The sequence below is a fragment of the Phaenicophaeus curvirostris genome, chromosome 1 (assembly GCF_032191515.1).
Source record: "Phaenicophaeus curvirostris isolate KB17595 chromosome 1, BPBGC_Pcur_1.0, whole genome shotgun sequence".
NCBI classification, from domain to species: Eukaryota; Metazoa; Chordata; class Aves; order Cuculiformes; family Cuculidae; genus Phaenicophaeus; species Phaenicophaeus curvirostris.
This window is the reverse complement of record NC_091392.1, coordinates 86395620-86415115: the sequence shown is the minus strand read 5'-3', so window position 1 is coordinate 86415115 and position 19496 is coordinate 86395620. Positions and strand designations below refer to the sequence as shown.

Below are 19496 nucleotides of genomic sequence, written 5' to 3'. Positions count from 1 at the left end.
GCTGCCCGACAAATGCAGCCAAAAAAACTTTTCTATAGCGTAAAGCACGTCAAAAATATCAGATCCAGAAATGTTGCTTCTTTAAGGAAAGAAACCTGCTCCATCTCCCAGAGTAGCATTTTGAAAGCTTGTAAGCATCCCGTCTCTAAATCAGTGTGTTGAGACTCAGATCTCTTTCCCATCAACACAAACAAAGCTTTGAAGCCACAGCATTTCATTATCTTAGGTCCTGCTTGAGCGTTTCTTCTAGCAGAAAGTAAAGATCCCCTATGCGTGACAACATACTATAAAAGCATCCTTGCACTCTTTTGCATGCAAATAAAAGGAAGCACTAGACAAAAGGGCAATTTTCTCATTTACTATAAAAAGGGGTTCTGTCATACATGCTTAGTCATGAAGTGTTGTGCAAACACACAATGCAGCATCATTCTCATCATATCAAAAGGGAAGCTGAAGCTCCAAGAAGGTATTTGCTCAGTGCTGTTCAACAGAAACATTGATTCAGGTCCTTTTGACTTCTCATCTAGTGATCTACTCACCAATACCTACTGCTCCTAAGGCAACATCTCTTTCTAGGCCAACAGGGGAATGGTAATTTCTGCACTGAGGACATGCTAATATGTTGTGGACTGCAAAATTAATGCCTCTCTTCATGTTCCCCTAGTTTAGGGCACCATCTCACTTGTTACCTGCTTCAGGCTCTTCATTATCACGATTAACAGCTTGTGATGATGGAAGTAGCACAGTCTGCAAAATGCAACTCAGCCTTAGACAGTTTCATTGTAACACTTCTGGCAGATACTCCTGAGAACTGTATGCTATCCCACTTTATTGAAGGACTCACAATTAATTTCAACTTCAACCTCACTCCGGCAACCACTTAAGGACCCTTTTAACCTCCAAACCCATTAATTTGACTTCTGAAATTCCTTAAAGAGCAACATAAGAAATTAAACATTCAGTAAGTCTCTGCAAAGGTGACACAATAGCTCAAAAACATCCTGCTCCTGCCTTATGCCAACTCCAACAGTTCCTGCAAGATACCAGACAGAGTATCTCACATGAAGCCACCAACAGTTCGATACCAGAACACTCCAACAGGGCAGTGTGTTTGTATCTGATGGTGGGAGCTCTGGTCATTCCCCATCTAAACCGTACTTGGTCTGTATTTTTAAAGAATCTTCCACAGCTCTCCCTAATCTGCTTGACTGCCTAGGGGCTGATTTTGCTTGATTCATAAAGAACAGATCACAGTGATCCTGGCAACAAGATCCATACAAGTTAACGCTGAAACACATTAGCTTCATTTACCCTTATGAAAGGAGGGCCGACTAAAAGCTGTCCCTTTTTTTACTTGCTCACCATATACGGTGATTCCTGGATCCCAACACACAGGCCCACAAGACAGAAAACCAAGAAATCTTGCTGCAAATTAAAAAAGGCAATGAAAAATAGAAAACAAAGCAGTATTAGAAGGGACAACAGAAGCACAAGCAGAGATCTGAACAGGAAAACAGGAAGACAGAAAAACCTGAGAATCTGTACTGCCTGTAGAAGGCCATTTTGTAAAGAATTCATGGTTGGGCTGCCACGTAACTAATGGAAAGAGGTGAGAAGTTATTCCACTGTCTCGTTCCCTCATCTGGGCTGTTACAGTGAGAAGACAGGCCTGCAAAATGGAGTAAGCATGAATAGAAAGTTTCTGCTAATGGATTTTCCCAAAAACAACTGAAAGGGGTTAGAGAAAGAAAAGGAGACAATTGCAACTTGCTCCACAGGATGCAAACATGAACCAAAATCATGCATGAAAAGCAACGACAATAGTTCTACACACCAGACTAGCAACATGCCTGTCTTCACTGGTCCTTGCATGGACTGACAAGATGTAACCAAGGTAAACTAAAGCAAAGTCCTGCCAATCTGATGTGACAATACCTTCAAGGTCATCATTACATCTACTGCTACATGCACAGCACCAACCCCCAGCTCCCCAAGTCAAATTCAGTGCACAGAGAAAAAGGCTAGCTGCCCAATTTCCAAAATAGGCCAGCAAGAAATTTTCCTGGAGAACAGTGGAAGAGAGCAATGTGTCACACTCATGCTCAGACCTAAGCATTTGATATGAATACTGGGTTTAGAAAAATAATCAATCAAATTTCTGAAAGAAGTTTATATAAATGAAACAGGCAAGTAAGATTAAAAAAGACGGAAGAAATATTCATCTCATTTATCTCGTGAACCAACCTTAAACAAACATGTAGAGAGTAAGTTCTCCAGCTGACAGATTACCCTATAGTGTGCCCTTTTCCAGCCCTCATCATGAGGCCAGCCCCTATTCTCTGTTATCAAAAGCAAAATCCCAGGCCATTCATTGTCAGTAATTCCGCCAGCTCTACTAAATGTCAGTCCCTATGATTATCCAATAATGGACTTCAGTTGAGACTGTGGCCTTGTATACACACATTGAAATCAACTCAAAAGCTTACACACTGCAAAAAAGGGAAGAGCAGATCAGACTAATTTCTTCCACCAATAGCAGATGCTTAGAAACACATATAACCAAACAATTTTCTTACTTCTGTCTGGATGAAACTGTTCTTGGTTCTCCACAGAATAAAGTGGCGTGTGTTCTCCTGTAATAAAATTCATTTACATTAGAAAGCATGTATTAATGACCTGGAAAAAATAACTGCACTCGGCAAAATAACTAAGGCCTGAATAAAAACCTACTCCTTTACCTCTCCAATGAAAGACTATACTGCCACAGAGAAAACAAAAATTACAAGCCTAGACCAAATTAAAACACTAGTCTAATTTCCACACATCTATGGCACTCTAGATCTCTTACCTGAGTGATGCACTGGACTCTTCTGAGGAGCTCTTCCTGTTTCAAGTTTACTTCTAGCTGCACCAAAACAAACAAAGTAGCTGGAGAAATTACTTCAGAAATAACGTTTTATGACAGCCTCTATCCATTCCCCACTCCTCCAATCCAAATAATAATAATAATAAAAAAAATCACTGAGGATGTGCAACTGAACACTTAACTTGGGAAAAGAAGAAACAGAGAAACATTGTTTGGGGGCAAAAACAGTCAGCAAGAGATCAACAAAATGGGCCTCCTGCAACAACAACTTCCAAAGCACAGCTGAGTAGTTCATGACTCAGTCTCGTACTTAAATCAGGAAATCACATCTTCTGTTTGATTATACCTTTGCAGTGTTTATCCTATTGAGGTACAACAGGTTTATTTTTTCATGGTCAGACCTTTACTGTTTCAAGGGGAGTAGATGAGTTGTTTCAAGCCTAACTGATGGCCAGTTACGATGACATTTTTCATGTGTTGATACCAAGCACACTCTTGCTAAACATCACCAACATGGGCAATGGCACAGCAGGGACCTTCAGAAAGCCTGCAGATGACATCAAACAATGGAGAGTATGGGACATGCTGGAGGGCAGGGCTGTCACTCAGCGGGACTTCAATAACCTGGATGAATGTGCTGGCACAAAAGACGTGATGTTCAAAGACAACGTCCTGTACCTCCCGAAGCCACCCCACAGAGCAGTACAGGCTTTTTTTTCCAAATAAATTGTCAGATTTACAAAAATATACTTGAATTCAGTGTAGGAATGGATCAAGAAACAAATCTAGCACTCCAAGATAACGACAATACATGCTGACAACAGACACAAGAAGTCCTCTATGTATCAGTTGAGTATACTCAGTTGTTAGATTAGACTCAGCATAAGGTATACAACAGGCTTTGGTACAAGCCTGCCCCAACAGTAAAGCGGATCTTGAGGGCAGCCTTATGATGGTCGCAAAAAAGGCAGTGAAAGCACACTCAGACTGGCATGTCAGAAGCCATAGATACTTGGTAAGTGGAAACATACAGTAAAGGAAACACTCATTCTGAAGGAGAAATTTCAAATGCAAGTTACAGTGTTTCCCACCACACAGAGCCCAGTGTCTGAGTGCAGGAAAATTTGGCATCATTTCCTTCACACCTATTAGCCTTTACCTAAGTTGTACATGTTTCTACTACTGTATTTACAACACATCCCATGGTCAAAAACTTCTATATATGCTACAGAACCTTCAGAACCTTACATCAGCATCATCTTGAAGTATTTTTAGCTCAGTTAGGAAATGCTACACGTGCCTTTTATGTATAGGAATACTGTTATTCCTACAAGCAGAAGGAAGAAAACAGAAGCCCCCCAAAGAGCATCTCTGCTTCTTTTTTGATAGCTGTCTCCTTTAAAAAATAAAATAAACAATGATTGGTTAGTTAAAAAGCAACTATGCAATACTACTTCAGTAGAAATACAGCTCTCAGTATGTTTTATAGCTATTTGTTCTTAAAAAAGCAAAACCCAAGAAATAAATGCACCATAGTCAGTTACTAGCAAAACTCTGAGCCAGCTCCAGAAAAGTTACATGGTAAATACTTCAGTTAAGTAAAGGCACATCACTACTTGAAAGGCAATAGCTATTCCACTCTTTGGCCTATGAAAGCTCAAGCCAGATCTCAGCTAAATGAAGTTTCAGCGAATATCTTGTGTGGGGTTTGCATGGCAAGGTTTGGATAGCAGGGAGGCTGCAGGGGTGGCTTCTGCGAGAAGATGTCAGAGGCTGCCCCCAGACAGACCCAGTGCTCCAAGATGGACCCTGCCATTGGCAAGGCTGAGGCCATCAGCAACAGTGCTAGTGTCTCTGTGATAACACATTTAAGAAGGGGAAAAAGCTGCTGGGTAACAGCAGAGAGAGTGAGGAGTGAAAATATATGAGAAATGGCCCTGCAAACACCAAGGTCAGTGAAGGAGGTCAAGGAGGAGCTCCAGGGATCAGAGTAAAGATTCCCCTGCAGCCTGTGGTGCAGACCATGGTGAGGCAGGTTATTCCTCTGCAGCCCATGGAGGACTGCACACTAGAGCGGGTGGATACACCCAAAGGAGGCTGTGACCCCATGCTGGAGAAGGCTCCTGGCAGGACCTGTGGACCCATGGAGAAGGGGTCCAACACTGAAGCAGATTTTCTGGCAGGACTCATGATCCCATGGGGGACCCATGCTGCAGTCATCAGTTTCTGAAGGACTACATCCCTTGGAAAGGACTCATGCTGGAGCAGTTCTTGAAGAACTGCAGCCTATAGGAAGGACTCACATTGGAGAAGTTTGTGGAGGACTGTCTCCCACAGTTGGGACTCCACACTTGGAGCAGGGGAAGAACATGAGGAGGAAGGAGCAGCAGAGACAATGTGTACTGAGCTGACTGCAACCCTTCTTCCCCATTCACATGCACTGCCTGGAGGGAAGAGGTAGAAAAACTGGGAGTGAAGTTGAGTTTGGGAAGAGGGGAGTGGGAGGGAAAGGTGTTTTAGATTTGTTCTTGTTTCTCACTATCCTAATCAGATTTTGATTGGCAATAAATTAAATTAATTTTCCCCAAGTCAAGTCTATTCTGCTTGTGATGGTAATTGCTGAGTGATCTCCCTGTCCTTATCTCATCCCTTCTCTGTCCCATTGAGGAGGAGGAGTGATAAGAGTGGCTGGATGGCCACCTGGAAGCCAACCAAGGTCAACACACCACATGTCTCATTTCTAACAAATCTCTGACACAATTCCAGTGAAGGTGGAAGAATTCTACACTAGTAAACCATGAACATTACTTTTGCATCTAAGTGGGAAATTTTGTGAGTTATGAACTGCATTGCACACCTTACAAACCAGAGGGCTCCAAACATGTTCTCATCCTATGTTTAAAAAAAAAAAAGAAAAAAAATATTTAAGTCTTCACAGGAGGAGAAGATGTATTTTCATTGACTCATGCATAGCTGCTAGATGACTCACTTGAAATGACTGAACAGTTTGATGCCAGTTAATGGGAAGCAGTACAAAGAGCGGAACAGTCATTACGACTAATTACACAAGGTCAGAAAGTTCAGAAGAGATCTTCTGTGTGTGTCTCCCTCTTTATTATTACTTATTTCAAGTCACAGCTCAAGATTTTATTCTGTTGAGATCTCTGCAGAAACTGGCTTTCGGGAGGGATCAAACCGTCAGCCTCATACCTTTAGCACACTTAGCAGACTTCTGATGCCTTTTACTCTTTAAATTCAACTTCCTAAGAAGTCAGCAGAAATCTTACAGTCATAGTCCATGCTGCTTTCCCAAACAGACTCTCAGACTCACACATACAACCTGACCCATTCATTACCTTTTTCATCTGGAAAGCATTTACTCAAAGAGATTTCAGAGCTCCTTTCCGTTTGAGAGAATTTAATTAAACATACAGCTTTCTGGGAAGCATCAAGGTTCTTCTTAGGGATGACTATTTTCGAGGTGTGGTGAGGGACTGATGTGTTATCTAACTTCCAAGAGTAATTCAGAGGCTTCGGGAAATCTGCTATACAGTTTAAAACAAGGTCATCATCACTGATATCGCAACTTATTTCAGGTTCAGAAGGGGGAGCTGAAAGGAGAGAAAACATTCTGTATTAACTTTGGTTATACATTGCCTTGAATTTTAGCACAGGAAAAGGGCTGGAGCAACAAATACAGCAGGAGAGTGCAGAGATAAAATGTGTGTGCATGCACACGTGTGCCCATGCAGGCACATACGAAATGTATTTCTAAAAGTGTCCCTGTTTGTGGTTCTTCAGTGTATAGTTTGAGTCTATTCATGGTTCATTGTCAACAGGACTAATATACCCACCGATCAAATATATTTCCCAAAGACTACTTGTGAAGCTGTATAGATCTGCACAGGATGATGCTACAGATATTCAAGCGCATATAATACGCCTGCAGGAGCAACTTTAGTAGATAAATAGTGCCTGGAATAACTTGGTAATAATGGGCACAAATCAGATGCCACCTTTGAAAATCTGCTTCAAGTACCTAAGCAACGTGACAAAGAGAGCCAAAGAACAGCCCCCATCTGTTTCTGCCTGTCTCCCTGACAAGTAAACAACCCCCCTTCCCACCTTAAAGTGAATAAAATGGTGCAAATACTTTACACAGTTCTTCCACTACTTACGTAACACAGAAAGCACGAAGGTAAAGGCATAATTTTCTTTCACCCAATCAAGGTAGATTAGCTCGTATGTGCCAGCATCACTGTTCTCCAAGTTATATATAGTCAAGTACCCATTCTTCTCGTTAAGCAAGCCTCTATCACGAAGAGAAGTATAATACGTAGGTTCATTTTGCCCTTCCCATTCAGCCACTTTATCCTTGTTTTTCGTCCAAATAATTTCTGTTATGTTTTGGGCCGATTTTACTGGAAAAGTAAAATTTTCTCCCATGATGCCAAACACCTCATCACAGTGGATGCGTGCTATAAGGGGAAAAGAAGAAACAAAAGTTACTTTACCAATTGTTTTATCAACTATTGCTTGACTAATGCTGTTTGCACTATGGGGAACATTTACATTTAAGTCAGAAGCACACCACAATGTTGCAAATTAAGACATGTGTCAGTCAAGAATTATCCAAACCCAGCCTGTCTACACAATCATATCACAGGTATCACAAAGGAAATCCGTTTCTATTTTCTGGTCCCAGGTAGAATCACTGTCCTGATCTTCTTCCCTGCCCTAAGCTACTCTATCCTCAGTACTTTCCTGCTCTTCACTTGAGTTAGGCCTCCTGCCCATAGTCTGGGGAAAAGATTAAATAAAGAATTGTTGTCACCAGCAAAATATATCTCAACATTTTGATGCAGAATGGCCAGACTGAAGCTCCTGCTGAGGGGAAAAAACCTGTGATTTTCTTCAGTACGAAGCTAACACTGTGCAAGCAAAGCCTCCTCTGCAAATCCACCACCTCATTTCATCTATAGCATCTGTTTCCACTTCTCCAGCAGCCAGATATCTTTGCCTACGCAACCTTCTCATCCCACTCAGAACTCAGAGCCACCGGGAAGTGTTCTGCCTACCACACATCAGTTGAATCATGACAACAGCATGAGTGCACAGATTAAGACAGCAGTAAAGAGCAAGCCATGAATCTTAGTCTGGTTTGCAGTACACATTTCACATTTTCTCATGTTTGACAACAACTCAGCTAATGCACATAACCTGGAACTCCATGCTAACCAAATCAGTGTTAGAATGCAGAGCTTGGATTGCAACCTGTGTAAGACAAGGCACAGTCCTTCACTTATGGAGTAACAGGTCACCCATACAACCTAATGTGCTATACTCAAGTTTTAATAACTAATTCTGATACCTTAAATATTAAAGCAGGCTAAATGCATCCACATGTTCTGTTCAGACTGAGTGGAATTTAATATTGCATTTATCAGCAATAAATGCTTCATTGCTATATTTGTCTACCTGACTTGATCTTCATCACTTCACACTTTTCTTGGAGCTGATGTAAGGCTTAATTATCCTAGAGAACTTCTGTATGCTAATTCCTTTTTTATTTTTAATGCTATCATTACCATCTTTTTTTGGTCTCAGGTATCTATTTGAAATGTTTATATAGAATTATAGAATAACCAGGTTGGAAGAGACCCACCAGATCATCAAGTCCAACCATTCCTATCAAACACTAAACCATGCCCCTTAGCACCTCGTCCACCCATGCCTTAAACACCTCCAGGGAAGGTGAATCAACCACCTCCCTGGGCAGCCTCTGCCAGTGCCCAGTGACCCTTTCTGTGAAAAATTTTTTCCCAATGTCCAGCCTAAATCTCCCCTATTTGGTTTATAAAAGCAGCAGTCAGGCTCCAGCATTACCAATAAGACATCAACATTCCACCTGCTAAACTGTGTGGAAAAGTCCTTACTGATTAACTTATAGTAAGGAACTGTCTGCCTCAGGAACTAGGTTTTTTAAGTAGTGGATTTTCGTTCTATTTTTTGCAACTTCCCAACTACTCCTTTTTTTTTAAAAAAAAAAAAAAATCGTGAATTCCCCCAGCAGCTGCCAGCATCAGAGCGCTACATTCTACCCTAACCCTCAGAACCACCAGTTGCAGATAACCCTGAAACAGACGTTCAGTCCACAAGGACTGTCAGTATATTCACTCACAGTCCTCCACAGGCCACAAACACAACCCACTTCCCCAACTCCAGTAAGAAAGCCCTTAGACCCATGGTATAAATCACAGAATCATAGAATCACTAGGTTGGAAAAGACCCACTGGATCATCAAGTCCAACCATTCCTATCAAACACTAAACCATGCCCCTTAGCACCTCGTCCACCCCTGCCTTAAACACCTCCAGGGAAGGTGAATCAACCACCTCTCTGGGCAGCCTGTTCCAGTGCCCAATGACCCTTTCTGTGAAGAATTTTTTCCTAATGTCCAGCCTAAACCTCCCCTCGCGGAGCTTGAGGCCATTCCCTCTTGTCCTGTCCCCTGTCACTTGGGAGAAGAGGCCAGCACCCTCCTCTCTACAACCCTCTCTCTACACCCTCCTCTCCTTTCAGGTAGTTGTAGAGAGCAATAAGGTCTCCCCTCAGCCTCCTCTTCTCCAGACTAAACAACCCCAGCTCTCTCAGCCGCTCCTCATAAGGCCTGTTCTCCAGCCCCTTCACCAGCTTTGTTGCTCTTCTCTGGACTCGCTCCAGAGCCTCAACATCCTTCTTGTGGTGAGGGGCCCAGAACTGAACACAGGATTCAAGGAGCGGTCTCACCAGTGCCAAGCACAGAGGGAGAATAACCTCCCTGGACCTGCTGATCACGCCGTTTCTGATACAAGCCAAGATGCCATTGGCCTTCTTGGCCACCTGGGCACACTGCTGGCTCATATTCAGTCACTGTCAATCAACACCCCCCAGGGTCTTTCTCCTCCAGGCAGCTTTCCAGCCAGACTGTAGCACTGCATAGGGTTGTTGTGCCCCAAGTGCAGGACCCGGCATTTGGCCTTGTTAAACCTCATGCCATTAGTCTCAGCCCAGCGGTCCAGCCTGTTCAGATCCCTTTGCAGAGCCTCCCTACCCTCCAGCAGATTAGCGCTTCCACGCAGCTTAGTGTCATATGCAAACTTGCGAAGGGTTCACTCAATGCCTTCATCCAGGTCATTGATAAAGACATTGAACAGGGCTGGACCCTTTCATGAACCTGTGTTGACTGGGCCTGATCACCCAGTTCTCTTGCATGTGCTTCATGATAACACTCAAGATCACCTGTTCCATGACTGTCCCTGGCACTGAGGTCAGACTGATGGGCCTGTAGTTCCCTGGATCCTCCCCGAGACCCTTCTTGTAGATGGGCACAACATCAGCCAGCCTCCAGTCCAGTGGAACATCCCCAGTCATCCAGGACTGCTGGAAGATGATAGAAAGGGGTTTGGCCAGCACATCTGCCAGCTCCTTCAATACCCTTGGGTGGATCCCATCTGGCCCCATAGACTTGTGGGTGTCTAGCTGGGCAAGCAAGTCTCTAACCACCTCCTCTTGGATCATGGGAACCTCATTTTGCTCCTCTAGCTCCTGGGTTTGTATACAGAGGGAACAACTTTCCTTACTATTAAAGACTGAGGCAAAGAAGGCATTAAGTACCTCAGCCTTGTCCTCATCCCTTGTCACTGTTATTCCCTCTGCGTCCAATAGGGACTGTATGGTCTCCCTAGTCCTCCTTTTATTGTTAATGTATTTATAGAAAGATTTTTTTATTATCTTTCACAGACTTTGCCAATCTGATTTCTAGTTGGGCCTTAGCCCTTCTCACTTTTTCCCTGCAGGATCTCATTTCCTCCCTGTAGTCCATCCAAGACGCCTGCCCCTTTTTCCAAAGCTGATAGACATTTCTCTTCTTTTTGATATCTCTCAAGATCTCCCTACTCAAACAATCTGTTTTTTCCCCCACCACCTCTTTTTCCGGAACATGGGGATGGCTTTCTCCTGAGCTGCTAGGATTTCCTTTTTGAAGAGCGCCCAGCCCTCGTGGGCTCCCTTGCCCTTAAGTACTGTCTCCCATGGGACTTTGCCAACCAGCCTTCTGAACAGTCCAAAGTCTGCCCTCTGGAAGTTTAATGTGACTGTCCAGCTAACCCCACTCTTCATCTCACCTAGAGCTGAAAACCCTATCATCTCATGATCGCTTTGTCCCAGGTGTCCTCCTACCACCACATCCCCCACAAGGCCTTCTCTGTTCACAAACAGCAGGTCCAGGAGGGCACCTTCCCTTGTCGGTTCACTCACCAGCTGTGTGAGGAAGTTGTCTTCCTCAAAAGTGCAGGCAAAAGCTACAGTCAGAAAAAAGAGAACATCAATGGCAGTAAGATATAGCAGTGTCCCAGGCAAGAGAAAATCAGATTCATGCAGGAATGATTGTAAATCTTACATTAACATCAAAAGCAGAGTTTTTCACCTGCATACAGCTGCAAGTTCACAGAGGTATGTGTTGCTTCTCCTGGACAATATGGGGCTGCCTGCATGTACAGAGATCTATACACATCAGCAAAGGCAGGAACTAAGGGTGGCACCCACCAACAAGCCTGGGTCCCTCCCCACCACAAAATCCATATGTTCAGTTACACCCCTCAGCACAGGCTTAACAGGCCGCACCCCCGTGCAAAGGTGCAGTCATTTTAAAACCTGTGCTGCTAACCGGAAGGATGGGAATGACCTACCCATTCCTTCCTCTCCTTTGTTTTTGTCTGCCTGTTCCCACAATGAAGAGCATACAATTCACTGAAAGTTAACTTGGCATGCACTCCCACTCCAAAGAAAAAAAACCCACAGATGGTTTGTAATTCCTCAATGTGACTTGTTGTGGGACCACCAGTGCTTGTGCATGGGATGGAGCAAAGGCAAGGGACTAGGGAGAACACGACTAAGACTTTCCCTTTGCCCAGCAGCATAGTGACAACACCCACACCGCAAGGCAGACTTCTTAAAATAGCTACTAGGAAATAGGAAGATTGAGCTGCATCATAAATCCAATGCCTTGCGTTTACCCACACAGGGTACTTGCCTCTCTTCACTGCGGGTTCACAGTCCTAAACCTTCCTAGGACAGACGTAAAGCCTTCCAAAATGCTGTTGGAGACTGAGACGCCACCTCCCTTTTCCCCAGTAACTCACTACTCAAATCACATATTCAAGACATTTCCCTGTGTTAAAGAGATAAAATGCACAGTCAACTGAAGAAGAGCCTAAAAACTTCTCACTGGTGTCTTGACTAGACCAGAACCTCTTGGGGCCAGTTGCACTATCATTCCTCCTGAAGAGGAGGAAGAAAAAGCACACTCCACTGCACAGCTCAGGGAAGCCTGTGGTAGGGTTTTAAAAGCCTTGGTGTGTGACTCTCAGGAGGACTCAGTGGATACCAGTAGAGCTTAGGTCCAAGCAAGACACAAAAAAACTTGGATATGACAAGGACAAGGCAATCCTAGCTACTTCCAGGTAAAGAAGTTGAGGAATGGGGAAAACAGAGGACCAAAATATCAGCTCCACAGGAATAAAGGTGCCACCAGGACCAGACACTAGCATTGACAGAAAGGTGTAAATCTCCAACACCTTCTGTAAGATTAGTTCCAAAGATTTCTTTTTTTATACAACAGTCAGAATTTTCAGGTTCTCCATCCTGTTTCCACATAGACTTTTCTTCTGTTTACTGAACCTTGCAGAGCTCTCTAGCTCCCACCAGCCTGCTTCCTGCCCAGGCTTCTTCCACTCCCCTTGTCCTCTGATTACTTGCCCAGTCCTATTCTTCCTGCTGCTTGCCATGTTCACTGCTACCATGCACTCCTGTAACAGGTCTACCTGGGATAGAGTTAATTATCTTCACAGCAGCCCAGAATGTGCTGAGGCCAAAACAGTGTTCATTACACATCAACATTTTAGCTATTGCTGAACAGTGCTTGCACAGCATCAAGACCCTCTTTCTTTCTCACTCTGAACAACCCTAGAAGTAGGCTGGGGACAAGTGAGAAGTTGGGAGGTGATGCAGCCATGACAGCTGACCCCAACTGACCAAAGTGATATTCCCCGTCATGCGCAACAATCAAAAGGGGGAATGGAATTTTTTCTAAAGCAGCCATTGCTCAAAGAAGTACAGCAATGGGAAGAGGTAAGTGACTGCCTTTACAATTACTTGCTTCCACCCACCCTTTGTTTTCCCCTTCACTTATTAATTTGTCTTTATCCCAACCCACAAGTTTTCCTTGCTTTTGCGTTCCTGATTCTCTATCCCACTCTGCTGAGGTGGGGTGAGCGAGTGGGTGGGTTGGGCTTCACAACTTGTTTCCAGATCTCTATCCACTTTTAACTCTCCTGTAACCCAACAGGATCCGATTCACAACAGTGTACCTGGAATCCTAGTGTCTTTACCTTTCAATCAAAGACAGAATCTGTCCAATCCAAAATTTTGGAGCTCAAGCCTGTTTCTTCAAAGATCCAAAATGGAAACCCTGAGCACAGAGCGGTGCACATCTCAATATGGGTGCCATTTGTGTAGGTCTGGCAAACTTTCTTAACTTTTAAAAGTTTGGGTCTTGATATAAAAGCAACTCTGAGGAAGATTCCTCTAAAGAAACTTCATGTTAAAAGTATGCACTGGCTTCTGTTTCCAAGTTAGAAAGGACACTCCTCTCTCTGAATGCAAACACGTGGGCTCTTATTTTTGTTGCACCTTATTAATCTGGGCATTTGCTTTTTGTGAAAGCATTGCCTTAGGTTAGTTCTAGACAAGTTTATTAAATTTTAAACTAAAATTTTGACAAAAATACTCCATTTCTAGCAAGTCTGCCTGTTCATACACCATAATAAAGGTATGTGTACAGTGTTACCAGGGCCACACTAAAGATAGCAGCAAGAGAAAAAGCTTCAGAGTTACTGGTATTTCAGCTAGCGTAGCACCTCAGCCTTTTACATACCATGGTACAGTGGCTAACACGTCGGTCAGCCTGAATTCACACCTCTCATACTTGGTTGTGTCACGCTCCACTAACAGCAAGGGGAAATTCCTGATGTAACAGCCTAGATACACTATTTATAGATGTCACATACTCATCACTCTGGATTAAGTAGAGTTTTCACTTCTGCATGCAGTTGTCACACTGCTTCTTACTACCCATCTAGCACAAACCTGACTTCACTTCCATCATTCTGCTCACTCAGATAGTAATATAGTGTTACAATCCAAGGATTTTAGTTTTGTATGAACCTTCCCTCCCAAGCTCAGTCCCTGGAAATTACCTCTGAGCAGCATTAAGACTTTATTAGAATCATAGAATTATTTAGGCTGGAAAAGTCCTTTAAGAAAGTCCAATTGTAAACCTAGCACTGCCAAGCTCACCACTAAACTATGTCCCTAAGTGCCACGCCTACATGTTTTTTAATTACTTCCAGGGATGGTGACTCAATCACCTCCCTGGGCAGCCTGTCCCAGTGCTTGACAACCCTTTTGGAGAAGAAATTTTTCATAATGTTCAATCTAAACCTCCCCTGGCACAACATGAGGACATTTCCTCTTGTCCTATCACTTCTTACTTGGGAGAAGAGACCAACACCAACCTCACCACAACCTCCTTTCAGCCAGCTGTAGAGAGTGATAAGCTCTCCACTCAGCCTCCGCTTCTCCAGGCTAAACAACCCTAGTTCCCTCAGTTGTTTCTTGTAAGACTTGTTCCCCAGCCCCTTCACCAGCTTTGTTGCTCTTCTCTGGACATGCTGCAGGACCTCAATGTCTTCCTGACAGTGAGGGGCCCAAAACTGAACACAGTATTTGAGGTGTGGCCTCACCAGGGCTGAATACAGGGGGATGATCACTTCTCTACTCCCGCTGGTCACGCTGTTTCTGATACAAGCCAGGATGCTATTGACCTTCTTGGCCACCTAGGCACACTACTGGCTCACATTCAGCTGGCTGTAGACCAATTGTCCCAGGTCGTTTTCTGACAGGCAGCTTTCCTGCCACTCTTCCCCAAGCCAACAATTAATAATTAATAATTAATTAATAATTATTCTGTCACAATCATTCTGATCACTGATTAAACCCATAAAAGATAATGGAAGAGCAAGACATTCTCTAGGATGAAAAAAGAAGATTGATCCCTGCCTTAAAAGATTCTTTCTTACATGCCATTGTAGAGTAGGGAAACTTTACCTATTATGTGGAATTTTAAGTCCACTAACAGAGCAGTACTCCAGGGAACTCGCCACATAGAGGAGGGATTACTGCAAGACCATAGTTTACAAACCTTCGTTTGTTGTGAGAGGCACTACATGGGGCACTGACAGGAAGAGAGCACATAAATCATGTTAGTATGTTCTGTAGTTGTAGCAGGACATGCTCTGCGCACACAAATTTAGGATAACCTAGTCACTTAACTCCAGCTTCAGAAGGGTCAATGCAGTAGACTTACTGTCTGCACTTCAAAGCAATCTAGATTTAGCTAGTTCTCCTACCTAGAACATAACCAAGGAAGCTCTTCTGGTCACACACAAGAGCAGGCTGCAGTGTTTGAACCCCTTGTGAGGGATACAGAACTTCCTCTGTTTATTCAGGAAGATTCAAGAGTAAGGTAACAGGACACAAAATCATGTGTCAGCTTCATATAGCTGATGACTAGAAATGATTTTCCCATTCACACAGTTTTAAACTGTGTTTAACATTTCTACTAGCAACCCACCAAACTGAACATATTCTACAAGTGACCTGATTTTTTTTAGGAGTCCAGATCTCCACCAATTCATCCTAATGCCTTGTGATACAGTTTCCATGACATCTCCTATGGAGGAGAAAGGCTTAGGAAAAAACACTGAGCAATTTTGGTATTTTTATGATCAATGAAAGCAGGGAAAGGAACATATATTTGTTTGCATAGAGAAAAAAAGAGAGGAAATTCTAAAACAAAATTCACCCCAAAGCTGTTAATTTGCCTAATGGGAAAGAAACAAAAAGCTACATTTAACATAAATTTGGTGTCTGTGATGGTCCCTTTCAGAAGTCAGAAAGAGAACATGAGAATTGCTGTCAAATATCTTTCATCCCCTGCTCAACATTCTATACAGTAATTTATGTTCTTAGGTGAGTCAGGTTGTGTTCTCTTAACTCAGTTTTTATGATTGAATTGGGTAATGAAGCATTAAGGAACCCAACAAAATATGCAAGATCTAGAAGCCAGCAATACTGCTTAAAATTAATTGATGCTCAAAACACTGAAAGGGTTCCCTGGCTTTCAGATGAGCCTCACTACAGATACAGAATGCTTCTAGGTGCTCTAGTTCAGCTATCTGGCTTACCTCCCATATCCCCTCTGCTTTTAGGGTAGAGTCCTGACACTGCTGAAGTCACAACTAAAGTGTGGCTGCCACCTGCAGTATAGCAGAACGTCCCCACTGATGTGGCTGGCACTGCAATCTTCTTGCTGCTGTGGCATCCAACAGTTTATATGCCTCATACAGGGAGGTTGCAAAGATCTCCCTGCAGGTACCTTCAGGAAACTGGATCATAGGCAAGAACATTGACTTCTTTCCCCACTCACATACAATCTCGATGATCCTCAAACTGAACACTTTTAAGACTTGATTTTCCAATGAGGGAAGTCTTTGCAGGTCTAAAGTGCAAGTCCTTCATAGCCTTAATGTGAACTTTACACCCCAAGCACTGCATTTGCATGTCTGATGTTTTATCAAACAACAATTTGACCTAGCAGAGCGCTGTGAAAAGCAGTAATCCTTATGTGGTGCATAGGGATTCTGAAGATGCCAAAGTCGCACTGCAGCTTCTCTGTGTCACAGGTTTCCACAGGAGAATGAAGAAGCATGCCTTCAGGATGGATTATCCTGTGTGCTTCTCTCCCCTTTGCCATTTCCAGATGTTCAGTGACATGACACTGGGACAGGGGCACTGCTTTGAATTTGTGTGGAAAAGTGGGGACGCTGGGAAGGGAGGGATTCAGGAGAGAGAGGATGAGGATCTACTAACAGGACCCTGGTGTTTACAACACGCATTTGCAAGGCTAGAGACTTGCATGCCGAGTCAAACTGCTACTTCATGCACTTGGGCAGATCAGTCTAACTTTCAGAGTCTCTATTTTCTCATATAGCAATGACCTTGATAAAATTAACATAGGAACATTTATACACAGGCAACAACACACATAGTAGCAATAATGCAAGCATAAAACAAAAAGAGGGTATGAAACCTTGCTGATTTAGTTTAGTGAACAACAGTAAAGAGTCTGTATTTTCATTCCTGATTTCCTACCCTAACCAACCACTGCAGAATCAAAAGTTTTATTGAGAGACAAAGACAACAGAACTAGGTTTTTTTTTGTTCATGTTTTTGTTTTTGTTAAGGGAGGACGTTATGATACTTGCAGCCGCAACTACCCTCTCCATTTGCCCTATTACCATCATCTCTGACTCTCAACTGCATGTTCTTTGGAACCTGGAATCTTGTTTCTTGGATAAGTCTGCAGCACCTGGACCCAGATGCTCAGAGTACCTGCAGCACACCAACTTATGTAATGCAAGGTACCAAAGTGCCTTCACACACACAAAAAATGTAGAAGAGAATACTCAATTAATCATGCATTACTAACACATATTTTAGAAGTTCCTGTAAAGTGCTGCAGGTCAGATGAAGAAACTAAGGGATAACACCTAAAGATGAGATCCTGCTATTGAACACAGGCAGACTGACCCCCATGGGTACACAGCGTCCTAGCTTCTCCACTGGTCCTCCTTGCACATCTGGTCCCAACTCTCTCTTACAGTCTTTGCTGCAGAACAGAATCTCACAATCTTAATTAAATAAAACAAGCTGAAGACTTCTGGAACATTATGGGAGGAAATCTCAGGGAGTTGTTTTAAACACCCAGCTGCTTAAAGACTTCAGGAAAACCAAGAAGAGACTTCATTTCTTAAAAGGCAATACAATAGGTCCTATTTTAGGCACATCTGGGAACCTCCCAAAGCAACAAAAAAAAAAGTCAGCAAGAAATGCCATAGACTAGAAGAATAAGAAAGTCTATATTTAGCAAGCTATGCTGCCTGACCTATCTAAGAACAGCACCTACTTCTGATGACAATGAGAAAGTTCCACCCATTTTGTGGATAACCCATCCCTGGAAGTGTTCAAGGCCAGGCTGGATGAGGCTTTGAGCAACATGATCCAGGTGTACCTACATACTGCAGGGAGGTTGGGACTTTAAGGTCCCTTCCAACCCAAACCATTCTATGTGTTAAAAAACAAACAAACAAACTAAATCCCAAACACAAAGCAAACCCACTGAGAACTGAGCATTTTTGCTTGAGCAAGGAGTAATACAGAATACAAAATAAATAGCATTTTCAAACACTGGGATGACAAGAATAATTTCCCAATGAACAGGAGTTTCCTAAACCCTCTAACACCTCAGGAGCCAGGGGAAAACTTCCTTTAGAAGTACAAGGTTCCCTTCCTGTAGGATGACCGCCAAAGAACATAGTGGGCATTTTGGGGAGCATCAGTGTCAAACATCAGGTTTGACACAGACTGCGTTTAGCTGACTGTCATTTTCTTTGGTGGTGAGCTGTGTGTTACCAACTGAAACACGTTCTACTCTCCCTCTAACACACAGAAACTACAGGAAAGCTGGCGAGGGACTTGGGCATGGAGTAATGGGAAGAGGTGGGGTGGCTTTAAATTGAAAGGGGGAAGATTTAGACTAGACATTAGGAAGAAATTCTTCACAATGAGAGTGGTGAGACACAGGCACAGGTTTCCCAGGGAAGCTGTGGATACCCCCTCCCTGGAAGTGTACAAGGCCAGGTTGGATGAGGCTTTGAGCAGCTTGGTCTGGTGGGAGTTGCCCCTGCCCATGGCTGGGGTTTGGAACTGGATGGGCTTTAAGATGTCTTCCACCCCAAACTACTCGATTCTATGATCTAAAGGTCCCTTCCAACCCAAACTATTCAACGAATCTGTGATCTAAGGTCCCTCCCAGACCAAAACATGACTCAACCACTGCCCTGGGCAGCCTCTGCCAGTGCCCAATGACTCTTTCCGTGAAAATTTTTTTCTTAATGTTTAGCTTAAACCTCCCATGGCGGAGCTTGAGACCGTTCCCTCTCCTCCTGTCCCCTGTCATTTGGGAGAAGAGGCCAGCACCCTCCACTCTACAACCTCCTTTCAGGTAGTTAAAGAGAGCAATGAGGTCTCCCCTCAGCCTCCTCTTCTCCAGGCTAAACAACCCCAGCTCCCTCAGCCGATTTAAGGTCCCTTCCACCCCAAACCATCCGATGGCTCTATGGTTCTCCCTGCTGCTATAAGGAAGGGCAGAACGCACGCAGGCAGGACCCGGAGAGGCTCATGCCCGGGTGGGGGAGGACGGACGGCGCAGGGATGCCCGATTCCATCCCCCTGCGACCCCGCGCCGCTCCCTCCGCTCCGGCGCCGGCAAGAGGAGTCGGGAGAGGGAAAAGCAGAGAGCTCGGTCCCCTCTGCCCCCCGTTAGAACTTACCTAGGAGGGGCACAAGGCACAAGAGCCACCACACAGGAGCCATTCCGGCCGCGCCCCGCGCAAATGCAGTCGGAGGA

At 43.8% G+C, this 19496-nt stretch overlaps 1 protein-coding gene across 4 annotated transcripts in view; it reads right to left on the bottom strand.

Moving 5' to 3' along the window:
* Positions 1–19483, bottom strand: part of CD58 (CD58 molecule) — a 34375-nt gene extending 14892 nt beyond the window's left edge. Inside the window, exons 1-6 of one of the 4 annotated variants that reach the window (XM_069867189.1) lie at positions 19420–19483; positions 7045–7344; positions 6223–6477; positions 4167–4262; positions 2849–2901; positions 2577–2633 (exon numbers count right to left, since the gene is read on the bottom strand). In XM_069867189.1, the coding sequence (XP_069723290.1) occupies positions 2577–2633; positions 2849–2901; positions 4167–4262; positions 6223–6477; positions 7045–7344; positions 19420–19462 (804 nt within the window). In that variant the 5' untranslated portion in view covers positions 19463–19483. Of the gene's footprint in view, positions 1–2576; positions 2634–2848; positions 2929–4162; positions 4263–6222; positions 6478–7044; positions 7345–11333; positions 11416–19419 lie in introns of those variants that run through there. The other 3 variants (XM_069867206.1, XM_069867197.1, XM_069867214.1) reach the window with 3 other exon arrangements.
* Positions 19484–19496: the final 13 nt, after the last annotated feature.